This window comes from Drosophila takahashii, chromosome 3R (assembly GCF_030179915.1).
Source record: "Drosophila takahashii strain IR98-3 E-12201 chromosome 3R, DtakHiC1v2, whole genome shotgun sequence".
In the NCBI taxonomy this organism is placed as follows: Eukaryota; Metazoa; Arthropoda; class Insecta; order Diptera; family Drosophilidae; genus Drosophila; species Drosophila takahashii.
Genome location: NC_091681.1, coordinates 8,246,087 through 8,259,636, shown reverse-complemented (window position 1 = coordinate 8,259,636; position 13,550 = coordinate 8,246,087). Strand labels below are relative to the sequence as shown.

Here is a 13,550-nt window from a genome sequence, read left to right as displayed (position 1 = left end):
TGTTTTATACACTTCAAATACACCAAACCCTTTTTTTTTTTAAACCTAAAAATAAATTAAACCTTTTTATCTTCTTCATCTTCATCTTTTATTTTCTAAATTCTAGTAATAGGAATTTCTATATGTTAACATTTCGTTTTGCCAAATCTACCGTCCGTTCTCGTTAGTATTAAAACCGTTATCAAGCCTTGAAGTCGATGTCTGCAGTCCCATTATCATGCTCTTTTAACAAACAAAAATCAAGATTGTAGATTTTGTGTTCGACACAATAAAATGTTCGTGAACTAGAATGACTAGGCGACCGTCCAAGCAGTACCCTCGGGTAGTGACTGGGCTTTGTTTAATTTGCAATCTCACAATGACCTTGTATAACTGAGAATTCACTCGAGAATATAGATAGCACACAAATTGCCATTACAAAGCTTATCGCGGCTGCACTATAATAGTCTCCGATAAGATCCCCGTTTCGTCATAATATAAACGTGAGCCCCGGAGCTAAGACGTCAGAAGTTCGAGGAACCGCAACACGTAAACAATGCTGCCCAACTGGCTAACGGAGGAATATTTGCAGCCCAGGCTGAGGGCTTACTGCAAGGACGATCAGCTGAAGGTACTCAAGATCTGGGCCAAGCCGGCGACTGGGAAAGGCGAGAACTTCGTGGGCGTCATGACCCGTATCTACGTGGACTACCAGCTGGGCGACGGATCCGTTCAGAAGAAGACCTTCATCGTCAAGCAGGCCCTTCCTGAGGACGTTCCCCAGGCGGAGGTCTTCTTCGAGTACGAACTCTACACCCGCGAGATGGACATGTACGAGTTCGTCCTGCCCAAGCTGAGGGAACTGCTGCAGGAAGCTGGTCTGGATGGAAAGCTAACTGCAGATGCCATCACCGTGGATCGGGAGTACAGCACCATGATTCTGGAGGATCTGGCGCCGTACAAGTTCGTCAACGCGGACCGAGTAAAGCAGTTGGATCTGGCTCACACCAAACTGACTCTGGAAATGCTGGCCAAGTTCCATGCCGCATCCATAATCCTGCAACAGCGCCATCCGGAGCTACTGACCCAGTGCTTCTTTACCCACTTCTTTTCGCGGGACAAGAAGGCCTATTGCGAGGTCTTTACGGGTTTGTTTAGGGCTTTTTTGCGGTTCATAAATGGCCAACCGAGTTTGAAGCAAATCTATGGCGACAAACTCGAGAAGTTGCATACCCACATCATGGAGTACGGAGCTCGGGTCTACGATGTGGGTGAAGGTGATCTGATCACGCTGAACCATGGCGACTGCTGGACCACCAACATTATGTTCCAGTACGATAAGGCGGGAACTCCCCAGACTGTCGTGGCCATAGATTTCCAATTCAGCAACTGCACCTCTCCCACCATCGACCTGCACTACTTCTTCACCACTTCTCTCAAGGAAGAAGTTAGTGACAAGGAACCGGAACTTGTTGAGCATCATTACAACGCTTTAAAAGCCAACCTGGAAAAGTTTTCGTACAACGGCTCATTCCCCACCCTTCAGGAGTACCAACTTCAGTTCGAACGGCGCCGTTTCATGAGTAAGCACAGCTGAGTGAATCCGCAAACCACATTTCTTTAAAAATTATCTTTTTCCAGGTCTGATGGCCCACATGTTCAAGCCCTGTATGATTTACAATGGCACTGAAGGGACCTCAGACTTTTCAAGTCTGTATAAGGATACTGAAGAAGGGCTTCGTTACCAGAAATCTGTGTACGCCAGTGAAGCTGTGATCAAAAGTGCAACCAAGCTATTAGCTATTCTTGATGGTAAGGGCCTCTTGGACTTACAGTAGGCCAAAACTGCTTAATTAAACTTAAGGAGGTATAGAAATATATATGAGTATACCAAAATGGAAATAAAGTATGTCCCAAAAACTTCAAATTGTATCGACATTTAAGATATTTTATTACCAATTTATATTTACCCAATCTTGGCTGCGATTTTATAAAATTTAGTGTGGTGTCTGATTGTTTGCGATTAAGATTGTTTGCATACCAAATTACTTTCTGACGAGCACTTCAAGAGATAAGCTATCAGCAGACAGCAAAGTGCTTTAAGAATTATATTAGAGTGTTACGTCATTTTGGCGTCACTTTTGGCGGGGAATGAACATGACTGATAGCCTCCAGCCTCGGGTGATTGCTAAAAAATAAATTTTGAATGATTCAAGTTCCCAAGTAGACAATAAGGAAGCTCGGTACGCGTTTCCGGCGGCCCTTAGCCCAGTGTGCAGAGCTTTTCCACCCCTTGGGTTCAGTGATAAGAAAGCTCCGCACAGCTGACGGCCCAAAACAAACTTGGAAGCGAGGGCCCACGGCCGGTTGACCAAATGTGGCGCCTTCAGTTGCGACTTGTGTGCCACGCGGCGTATACGCAACGCGCATCCCGGCCAACATAGATTCAGGCGGATATTCAGGCGGAGACGAGGCTATATAAGCAGGCGATGCGCACCGAAAGCCAACAGATGGTCGCTGACTGTGCACGCGTGTGGTTATCGGAGATCAGTAAACAGCCAAACTAAACACCCAAACTTATTGTAATAAAATCGCGTGAAAAAGACGAAATAATAAAAATGCGGCCGCATATTTATTGAGAATTTTGAGGTGGCCAAACAACGGGGGCCAAAAACTCTTTGGATCTACACGGAATTCTGAATTCTGAGAGGTATGCCCCGTGACGCGGTGTTTAGTGTTTGTTTTTCGAACAATGTGCCGCCATTAAAAAGTGGAAAGCGTGAAGATTTCGCACGGAACTCGACATTTACGAGCATTTTCACCCTGCCCCAAAAGTGGGCCGCGGAAAATATGCTAATTGCTTGCCGGACGCTCGGCAGTTGTCGGTATTTAGTATGATTATTCTCCCGAACGCGCCTCAATGAATCTGAAATGCAAGTTGCGAATTAATCGAAAGAAAATATTATTCCGCCGCGAGTCTCCCGGAAAAACAAATCTTTTGAGTCTGTAATGCCATGTGACGTGTGCGGGCAAGGCAGAAATCATAATTTAACGAAACTACGAGGCAGTTAATGAGCTCAGGAAACTGAGGGAAAGCCGATTCAGCTGAGTTCCATTCGATGGAAAATTAATGAATGTGCATCGCGCGTAATGAGATGTAAACGAGTGCTGCAGCCCAACACAAAATTCGGAAAACCGAAAAGCAATTTGCTTAATGGCATTATTAATGGACTCTGAATAATGAAGCAGATTTCCAGCCATATATTGAAGCCATATTTAGTGCATTAAAGAAAAATACTGACAAGAATATTGCGGCAATTATAATTATGAAGAATTAACCATCTGAGGCCAAACGAATTGTGCACGCAAATATACGTATGTGAAATAATTAAGCCACAGCTTTCGTTGAATCCACTTTCTGCTTTACGTCTGCGAACTTTAATTAAGAATTACAACGGCACATTTTCCTTTAAAGCAGTTCAACCTTGACATAAGCGACCAAACTTCATTATAAAATTATTTCGCAAGAAGATTATCTTAATAAAATACACACTTAAATAATATTTTTAAATCGGTTAAGTAATTATTTATTTATAACTTCTATTTGGACAATAAGAAGGCAGCTGCTGTAAAACAATAAAGCCATGCTGTGTGGTGCAATTGCGTAGACAGTGTAATCCAAAAGAAAAGCCGTACTTTGTTAAAGTTAAATGAAGTTCATGTGAACCGAAAAGTCCCCTCTCAGACTGCCGAGTCAATTTAAACTCAGTTCAGCCGAAAGGGTTTGACGCGCAACTGAGCATGGCTTAACTGGGGAAGAAACCACCTCAAAGTGCGCCAGAATCTGGAAAATGTTCCAAAAGTTATGCATACCAATGCATGCAAAACTGGAACCCCCGAAGGCACTTAAAAACTGCAACCATCTTGTGCAAACTTTTTAACTTGAGGCCCGTGTGTTTGTTGCACGGAGGATTAAGCTGTGTCCCAAACTTTGCTCTATCTCGAGAATTTTTGAGGCATTTAATTAAGTTGATTATGCTGACAAGCAGCTTGGCTGAGCGGATTATAGGCTAGATGTACGCACCCCTTTAACGAAAGCATCCATTAGCAGAAATGTTTTTATTTCTTATAATTTCAAGACGGGAAAGACAACAGCGAAGTCCCGTGAGTGCACTTCAAATTGGAAACTAAATGAGCAACTGCTGCTGTGGCAGCCACAAAAACAGAGAGTCACTCGTGTCACACGCAGGCGGAAAACAACAGCCGACGGCCAGGAAGAACAATACGATACTACGTACTAGCATATATATCCCCAGGGCGGAGGAGATTGCCAGAGCGATACGATGGTGAGTGTAATTGCAATATAAATACTTAAAGCCGTCTGAAGAAGCCATTTCGGAGTAGATGTCAAACGGAACGAAATTACTTTGTTCCTAAAATGAAAAAGTTTGTTCGAGTTGCTTTGGGGGAATCAGTCTTGGTCTTGGTCTTGTTCTACTTCTTGGTCTAACTTGGCCATATGGCCATATGGCTGTGCAAGCGCAAGCCCCATTTTTTTGACATTTGCAGGATACACCGCCAGATTGGGGCCAATTTGCTGGCGTAGGAACCATACAAATTTCAAAATAATGCTCCCCTCTCCTGGGCAATTTGAAAACTCGGGGAAGGCTTAAAAGTCGAGCGAAAGCATATCAATTTACGCAATAATTGCTGTCCTGGTTACGCAATCGCACAGCATTTTCGTGGGCCGGATTTTGGGTAATATGAATTTTTATTTTTATCCCAGCACTCTGTGGCTTTCTTTGACACCTAAGAAGTGTTAAACGGCACACAGAACATGATTAAATTGCAAAGGACTCAGACAAATGGGCGAGAATCTGTGTTCAGCCCTTAAGCAGCTTAGATGATTAATTCCTAAGAAACCCAGTTTCGCACTCGGCCAGATGTACCCGCCTAGACAGAGCAGATCACTTTCGCAGTGAATAATTTGGACTTGACCAGCCGAGCAGATGAGGCCAATTCCGGCAGAACTTACCTCTTCCATGTTCGAGATAAATCGACTTCAATTAATAAACAAAACGTCCTGGGGGCAGGCGAAAGGGTCTCTTATTGGGCACAAACTGAGAAACTCATCAGCCAACAGGGGAAGGACGTATTTGCAGCAAACAAATCGCACGGGCGGCAATAAAATTCATCTTGTTGTGGGCGAAACAAGAGAGCCGCAAATAAATCACAAAAATAGCTGAGCAGGCAGCGGGAAAACCAGGCCGGAATCGAACTTGAATTTCCCGAAAACTGGATGGCATTTAAAACCTTTGTCACGCTCCGCTTATCCAGTGAAGCGACAAGGCTGGAGCTGGAGGAACTCGTATTCCGAAAATTATACCAAATTTGTGACAACTGCCGATGACTTGAGGCTGCTTTACATAATTCTTCCGACACTAACTTCCCTTGTGCGACCCCACCGAACCGAGAAGGCAGCTGCGCAGTGATTTTCCTTTGGGGAAAAGGACATGAAAATTCAATTTCCACCTTGAGTCAATTCCTCAAAGTCGTGTACGGACTGCGATTGGAACTTCTGCGACAAATTGGTGATCAACTTCGGCCTGCCTTGCACTGCTCCTTTTGCGGGGCAAAAACTTTTTTATTAGGTCCTCGCCCGGAGCGGAAGGGGAATCCAAACCATTTTGCAGACTGGCCAGTTTGCGGTCGGCAGACTTTCCCATTTAGGGCTGGCCGACTGGCCAAGTCTCGGGGCCCTGATGTTTGAGTTGGTAGTGCAAATATTAGTCAATTAAGTGCCGGCCAACTTGAAATTAAATTTCCATGGCAACTTTGTCTTCGGCTCGCTTCCGATCCCCCGCCCATCGGCTATCTAGCGAGTTAATCCCCCGATTGGCGAGATTTATTAGCGCCTCATTTATCGCAGCTGTCAGGGGTAATGCATACCTTTGGGCGCCCCATAAGTCTGTTTCGCCCACCTTCGGCCGAGCCATCGGCTTTTATCGATACTGACAAGTGCGCAGCCATTCGGCGCATAAAATTACACAATTATTTTTGGCAAATGTCGTCATTTATAACCTGCCTGTATCTGGGCCTGTGTCTGTATATGTATCTGGATCTGACGGCTGTCCCTCGGCACCACGATATCTTGCTCTGGTAACAAATGCCAGGCATCAAACGCACATTTCCCCGAGAACAGCACTTTTGAGTTTTTCCAATTAAGTGCATGTCTCGCCCCGATGTGCTGCATAAATTATGGCGCCGGGTAATGCATGAATATTTACGAGGGAAAGAACCAACTAACTCGAGCCAGGCACCGAGGCATTTAAAATTGAGATATGACATGAATTGACACCGAATGGTAAGACATTTTGCAAAAATAAAACAACGGGCAAAACTTTAAGACCAAGTGAAAGATTTTGCCCTGTCAAAGTTATCCTGTAGCAGATAATTTGCGAGTCAAGTCCCATGAGCCAGGCCCATTGTCTGTGCTCAGCAAGGCATCAAAAGGCGAAGAGCGAGGGCGTTTGAAGTTTTTATCAAGCCCTGAGATCTCAACTCAATTATTAAAATAGCATGCTGGAAAATGGATTTTCTATCAAGATAACGTTTTTGTAGACCAAAAGCACTACGATTTAAAGGTCGGCCGAGATTTGTTTGGAATTCCTAACTAACATTTTACAAATAATAAATTAATTGCCAAATCAAATGATTTGATTTTTGGGTGTGTTATGTTTTTGGACCTATAGACAAAAAGCTTGTTAAATACAATTTAATGAATTTGGTATTAGTTTTAATAAAATATTTAACATATTATAAAATAAGGACATTTAATAATTTTAATGGTCTATATCTTTACTAAAAAATAGGTCATAATTTATTGGCTTTGATGATTGTATCCCAAATTTCTCATAGTGATTGCCTGCTACTGAGGCGTCAGAACTTTCATTCATGTCGAATGCCCATAGAATCCTTTGGTGCTGGGCCACCTACCGGCACCGCACAAACTTTTCATACGATTATTGCCCCGAATTTCGCATAGGCGGCCCCATAAACCAGCGGAATTTGCCTTTCGCAGCCAGCTGGAATGTGTGGCGTGTGCTGCAGCCAATCTCATAAATCATACGTGATGTGGCACGCAAAGTTTCCCTCCTCTTAGCCGACCTCCTGCCTCTATCTTCCTTTCCCCTGACAATTGAATATTTTCGCTGCGGATTTGAGGAATAATAGGAGCCTGTTTGCCTTCTCTGTTTGCCAGATAATCAGCATGAACCAGACGGAGCCCGGCCAACTGGCTGCCGGGGAGCAACTGGGTGGCTATGCCAGCAGCAGCAACAGTGGCCGCTATCTCGACGACCGGCATCCCCTGGACTACCTGGACCTGGGCACGGTGCACGCCCTCAACACCACGGCCATCAACACCTCGGATCTGAACGAGACTGGGAGCAGGCCGCTGGACCCGGTGCTCATCGACCGCTTCCTAAGCAACAGGGCGGTGGACAGCCCCTGGTACCACATGCTCATCACCATGTACGGCGTGCTGATTGTGTTCGGAGCCCTGGGAAACACTCTGGTGGTCATAGCCGTGGTCCGAAAGCCCATTATGCGCACTGCCCGCAACCTCTTCATCCTAAACCTGGCCATATCGGGTGAGTTGAAGCCCCCGGGCCGGCGGAAATCCGTGTCTAATCCGATCGGACTTTTAGATCTACTTCTGTGCCTCGTCACCATGCCGCTGACCTTGATGGAGATCCTGTCCAAGTACTGGCCCTACGGCTCCTGCTCCATCCTGTGCAAAACGATTGCCATGCTGCAGGCACTTTGCATTTTCGTGTCGACAATATCCATAACGGCCATTGCCTTCGACAGATATCAGGTTAGTCCCGGCTCGGCCTTTTTTAATGCCAACATTAGTATGTAAATGGGGCAAGTCATGTCCCGGTATTAATGAGGCGAATGGCTTCAATTTGTAACCATTAAATTTGACGTTGAACGAAAATCGATGGGCTCTGAGTAAATATTTGGCGATTACTCGAATGCTTAACCCACGATTAAAGTTATTAATATAAATGGTGGCGAGCCGAAAGCTTGTTAAACGGGGTGATGTATAGAGGTCAGTGGGACTATTAGCTTTCGATTAAAAGGGTTAAGCTATTAAATTTACCTTATTATTTCGGGGATAAACATCGCTATAGTTATACAGTAGTTATCTAATATTGAAGAGACTACTCTCGCGGATCCACGGAGGGTGATATGGGGGTGATATAATCCACCACTCGGGTGAAAAATTAAAGGAATTTTGGTATGCAAAAAGTAAGCAAAAAAATTGTTCTGATTTCCCCCCCACCATTTTCTTTTGTTTAGTTACATATATGTATGTGGTATACCACAAATGTAGATATATATTTCCTATCCTAGTTTGTACAGGTGCTTAAGTTTATTCCCGATGTTCCCAGCTTAATTCAACCTTTTTAGACCAGGTTGAATCCATTGAACCGTTGGATAGTGACCCCCTGAGCTATCCTTGAATCACCCCCTGACTTTACTTCCAGGTGATCGTGTACCCCACGCGCGACAGCCTGCAATTCGTGGGCGCGGTGACGATCCTGGCGGGGATCTGGGCCCTGGCCCTGCTGCTGGCCTCGCCGCTGTTCGTCTACAAGGAGCTGATTAACACGGACACCCCGGCCCTGCTGCAGCAGATCGGGCTGCAGGACACGATCCCGTACTGCATCGAGGACTGGCCGAGTCGCAACGGGCGCTTCTACTACTCGATCTTCTCGCTGTGCGTCCAGTACCTGGTGCCCATCGTGATCGTCTCGGTGGCCTACTTTGGGATCTACAACAAGCTGAAGAGCCGCATCACCGTGGTGGCCGTGCAGGCGGCGTCCGCTCAGCGGAAGGTGGAGCGCGGGCGGCGCATGAAGCGGACCAACTGCCTGCTGATCAGCATCGCCATCATCTTCGGCGTCTCCTGGCTGCCGCTGAACTTCTTCAACCTGTACGCGGACATGGAGCGCTCGCCGGTCACCCAGAGCATGCTGGTGCGCTATGCCATCTGCCACATGATCGGCATGAGCTCCGCCTGCTCCAACCCGCTGCTCTACGGCTGGCTCAACGACAACTTCCGTAAAGAATTTCAAGAACTGCTCTGCCGTTGCTCAGACACTAATGTTGCTCTTAACGGTCACACGACAGGCTGCAACGTCCAGGCGGCGGCCCGCAGGCGTCGCAAGTTAGGCGCCGATCTCTCCAAGGGCGAGCTCAAGCTGCTGGGGCCCGGCGGCGCCCAGAGCGGCACCGTCGGCGGCGAGGGCGGTCTGGCGGCCACCGACTTCATGACCGGCCACCAGGAGGGCGGACTGCGCAGCGCCATCACCGAGTCGGTGGCGCTCACGGACCACAATCCGGTGCCCTCGGAGGTCACCAAGCTGATGCCGCGGTAAAGCACAGGGTAGTCCTTAGGGTCCTCGGGGTCCGGTTCATGGACATTTCCGTGACCGCCCACCTCCGCAGGACACACGCGTGCATGTCCTTTTGTGCGCCCTCGGGCTGATTGGATTTGCATGCTCCAAGCGTCGCTGCTGCTCCCTTACGTTTCACTTGTTCCAACTGCAACTGCCATATTCAGAGCACACTGAGCGCAAAGTCGTGTCGTTAGGTCACAAGTCTTAAAGATTTAACTTTAGCTTTGATACTGGGGGATGCGAAAATTAAAAGGAGTTTTCAAAATGCTCCTTTTTTAAATTTATTTTTTATTTTTTTGTGTGTGTGTTTTAATATGAAATATATTTATAATCTTTTGTACATTTTCTCAGGGTTTAACAATTATTTCTTAAGACATTTACATTTTTGTTGTAATGATTCCATATTGTTTTTACATGAACCACATAGTTTCGAAATATTTTAAGTGGTTTTGAAAATAAATATTTTTATAAACTTTTGTACAGTTTCTCAGAGGTTTACAAGGCCTAAAATTATTTCTTAAATATTTAATTTATTAATTTAATTTAATTAATTATTGAAAAACATGTTAATTATGTTTATTTTTTAAGATCGTTAATGTTAATTAGCTTACATTATTTTTGTAAATATATTGCTTACCAATTTATTTATTTTTAAATCAAAAATAGCTCAAAAGTAATTATAAACTTCTTACTCCTTTTTGTTGCAAAATCTTAATCCCGAATAAATTTTTTTTACCTTTTTAATACAATCAGAAATGTCTTGAAAACTGAAAATATTTGAGAATGGATATTATTTTTCAACTCCTGATTCTGGGTGTTGCTACTTTGTGGCTCGAACATGATTGCTCTCGGTTGTCTATAATTTCATCATACTTTTTCCCAGTGTATGCATGCGCTTCACAGTTCCTTTTATCGTTGCCTTGACGAGCTATAACTCTTGTCGTTGCCATGTTGTGACATTATTTGCTTTGAGCAGCCATCGATTATGACCCAGCTTTTTGTGACACATTTTCAGTTTGGAACAGTACTAAATTGGCAATCAATCCTGGAGCAGCGGGCGGCTGGAGCGGCTTTCGAGTGATGCGACTTTCAATTCGCTCTTAGAATTTACTGAAAATACATATTGTCCAGTGATCCAAAGCCAAGCTGAGTTACACCTAAGTTAAGAGACACAACGAGTATATATCTCGCAGCCTGTAATCTATTCCTAAACGAGCATCTCATCGCATCCACCATCAACGTCGGACTAAGTCTATGGTTTGATCACTTTCATATCGAATGCCGGAAAGTAATTGATTGAGCCCCCAATTGGATTTCGGGTATTTGATAAGTCGAATACGCCTAAGACATCGAATAAGTTCCCCTCAAACAGTTCCTAGGAAATATTTCTTTCTCTCATAGCTATGTCTTTATATCATATAAGATTAGGATTAGCCATAATTGATGTTTTGTTTGCTATTCACTAATAATAGGATAACTTGAAATTCACGAAAGTGAATTTACATATTAGTCCATAATTGTAAAAGATAACTTTAAAATAAATGTCAGCAGCTCTAAAAACATCCTAAGGCAAACTGTTTTAATGTCTGCTACACGAATACTAAAAAATATTTTAATAAATGTTGTTTACAAGTCCTGCATAATGGAGCTGTTTCACTTGAAAAATTTCTAAATGCCAAATGAGAGCTTTGGTGAAGTGCCAATTAGAAATGCCTGTTGAATTGCCCAAAGTGTTCAAATTGAAGCGCTCTTATTTACTCGGAATTCGGTCTTGTTTCTCCCCAAAATCATTCAAACTATTTGCAGCTTTGAGTTTTTAACAAAATGAAGTGGGGATTTTAAGCATATGAGTATGTAAGTTGCAGTAAGGTAAGTTATCTTTAAAGATTTTTAAACAAAAAGGGACACCGTGCTTACCAGTTTAACGGCCACAGCTATAAACAGCAGCTGACCCGCCCCAACACTTAACCTTTGACACTTTTGTGGGTTCGAGTCACTCAAGCAGCCGCAGCATAAAAACCTACGACCCATAAAAATAGCACATAAGCATGCGAACTTTGGGCCACTGCCACACGGAAGTTTGAGAAGCAGAATATCTATATCTTTAGATACACAAAAACATATACTCGTAAAACATAGTCTTAACAAATGTGGGCTAGTAAAATATAACACAAATCTATCTGAACTTAAACGAGTACCCCAATTAAGGCCGTCTCGGGTTTGCTAATAATAAACTCATTAGACCGCATTTTTCATAAGGTTCTCTTGATTAACGACAAGCTAAATTTGTGCTAAATTAGTGCATGATTACATTTCAATTAGGGTCTACGCACCGTCGTGGGCGAAAGGTCAGTCACCATCTCCTCAGTTTGCAGCTCGGTTCACAGTTCGCCGACGTGTGACACAAACGTGACCGGTGGCGAGTGAATTATGGATCGCACGGAAAAGTGAAATGTTCCCACCAGGCGGCGTGGAAAATGAAACACAAATAAAATAAACTAATTAAAAATTTCTTTGGGGAACGCGTGATGCGACAGGTGAGGCGGCTCACCTGCTTCTGGCTGCTGTAAAACTGTCAACGGTCAGTTGGCCGTTTGTGACGGCTGGTAACGGCCTCATGCACTTGCGGCTTGTGAAAGTGTTTGCCTTACTTTTTGTCACACTCAGCCGACTCCGCACCTTCCATTTCCATTTCCCCTGGTCAACACACACAGACACACACCGTCATCTGATGATTACGAGTGCCCATCTCACTTTCTTCTCATGCAGATTGCGCAATGGTGACAAAAGCATTCTGGGTCTGCCTCTCCAACCCGATGGATTCGCCGGCAACGAAATTTTACGGAACCGGCGTGAGCGGGCAATTAGCATATTTATGAGTAAAAGTGAAATTAATGATTGGAGCAAAATTCAAAGCAAAGGTTCGCAAATATTTGCGGCAAACCGAAGACCCTCTCTGCATACAAATTGATGGAACTCAGATTCAGACTCAGCTTCGGATTGGGACTGACACTGAGATGAAACGTAATATATGTGCCTGGGTTCAAGGCACTTAAATCTTTGCATCCCGCTGCCGTCGGACACATGTCGATGGCGAATGATGGAGGATGACATTTCTTTGACATTATTGGCGGCTCTTTAATAGGTGCTAAATGAATCCGCTGCAAGCACTTTCACATACAGTTGGATGGATGGATGGCTGGTACAAATGGGAGTTCGCAAATTGTTGTCTGAGCAAAGAAGTTGGCCCCGATTTGCGTTGGGCTTTTAGAAAACATTGCTCGGACCATTGTTACACTGAGAGTGGTTATTGATTTTGCGGTCCCATAAACTGGCTTTCATTTCGTTTTGGCTTTTGAGCTTCTCAGTGGTTCAGTGGCTCGGCGGTTTGCCGGTTTGATGGTCGGGGGTGGGGCGTTTCCGCTTGTTAGCCACAAGTCAATGGCAAAGTTTGTCACCAGAAATTAATAACAATGTGACGCTCAGTTGGCCAATTCTAAGCGACGACTTTCTCATGCGTAAACCGGCCAACAAAACCCGTTCACAGATCAAACGGGGCACACTTATAAATAAGTGAAAATCTGCTTACACTTTACGCTGCTAAACTAGTCCATCTTAAATATTTATAGAAATCGAAAATGCTCGGCAGATGTGCAGGAATGCATGGTGCATTTTGTAACTGTGCACGGAATCCCTAATCCTCTAATCCCCCCGACAACAACATGTGAATTTCATATAGAGAGAGCAGATGTTATTGGACTATTTTATATTGCAACCAAAATGGGAGAGATGGTCCTGGGGGCTTATTCAGTTTCAGAATCAGTTAACCATGGTTGGTTTGGCCCATGAAACCCACAAATCCATTACATTGTGGTTCCCTAATAAAAAAATCTTAAAAGTTTGCATCCAAAACTCTTGCCAAGGAAATCATGAAACTCCGAGCTTTTATTAGTCTGCCAAGTTATCCCATAAATGTTGCTTAAAGTCAAAATAAATATTTTCTCTTATTATCGATAACACAACGTGAATTGTAATTTATAAATTGCTAAAATTAGTTCTTGTTCCGGATAATTACAATTATAAATATAACAGAAATCATAG

General features: G+C 44.1%; 2 protein-coding genes and 1 long non-coding RNA gene across 6 annotated transcripts in view; all 3 read left to right on the top strand.

Moving 5' to 3' along the window:
• Positions 1 to 13,550, top strand: part of LOC138913575 (uncharacterized) — a 137,450-nt gene that overhangs the window by 108,028 nt on the left and 15,872 nt on the right. The gene's annotated exons all lie outside the window — the stretch shown is intronic.
• On the top strand, positions 496 to 1,906 carry LOC108054861 (uncharacterized). The gene is made up of 2 exons (XM_017137955.3): positions 496 to 1,562; positions 1,621 to 1,906. The coding sequence occupies exons 1-2, from the start codon at positions 536 to 538 to the stop codon at positions 1,815 to 1,817; spliced, it is 1,224 nt and encodes a 407-aa protein (XP_016993444.2). The 5' UTR covers positions 496 to 535; the 3' UTR covers positions 1,818 to 1,906.
• On the top strand, positions 2,394 to 11,092 carry NPFR (Neuropeptide F receptor). Of its 4 annotated transcripts, XM_070217433.1 has the most exons (7): positions 2,394 to 3,354; positions 4,119 to 4,325; positions 7,241 to 7,631; positions 7,689 to 7,858; positions 8,535 to 9,111; positions 9,181 to 9,424; positions 10,465 to 11,092. In XM_070217433.1, exons 2-7 carry the CDS (start codon positions 4,323 to 4,325, stop codon positions 10,478 to 10,480), a joined length of 1,401 nt encoding a protein of 466 aa, XP_070073534.1. In that variant the 5' UTR covers positions 2,394 to 3,354; positions 4,119 to 4,322; the 3' UTR covers positions 10,481 to 11,092. The 4 variants fall into 4 exon arrangements, with proteins under 4 accessions (XP_070073534.1, XP_016993446.2, XP_016993445.2 ...); XM_017137957.3 differs by having other exon boundaries at positions 2,394 to 2,689; positions 8,535 to 9,424; XM_017137956.3 differs by having other exon boundaries at positions 8,535 to 9,424.

Excerpts from the sequence above, each read along its gene's own strand:
- NPFR (XM_017137957.3), top strand. Across the intron at positions 7,632-7,688 it reads CCTAAACCTGGCCATATCGG|ATCTACTTCTGTGCCTCGTC; the intron begins GTGAGTTGAAGC and ends TCGGACTTTTAG. Across the intron at positions 7,859-8,534 it reads TTGCCTTCGACAGATATCAG|GTGATCGTGTACCCCACGCG; the intron begins GTTAGTCCCGGC and ends CTTTACTTCCAG.
- LOC108054861 (XM_017137955.3), top strand. The coding sequence starts at position 536 with ATGCTGCCCAACTGGCTAACGGAGGAATATTTGCAGCCCAGGCTGAGG. Across the intron at positions 1,563-1,620 it reads CGAACGGCGCCGTTTCATGA|GTCTGATGGCCCACATGTTC; the intron begins GTAAGCACAGCT and ends ATCTTTTTCCAG.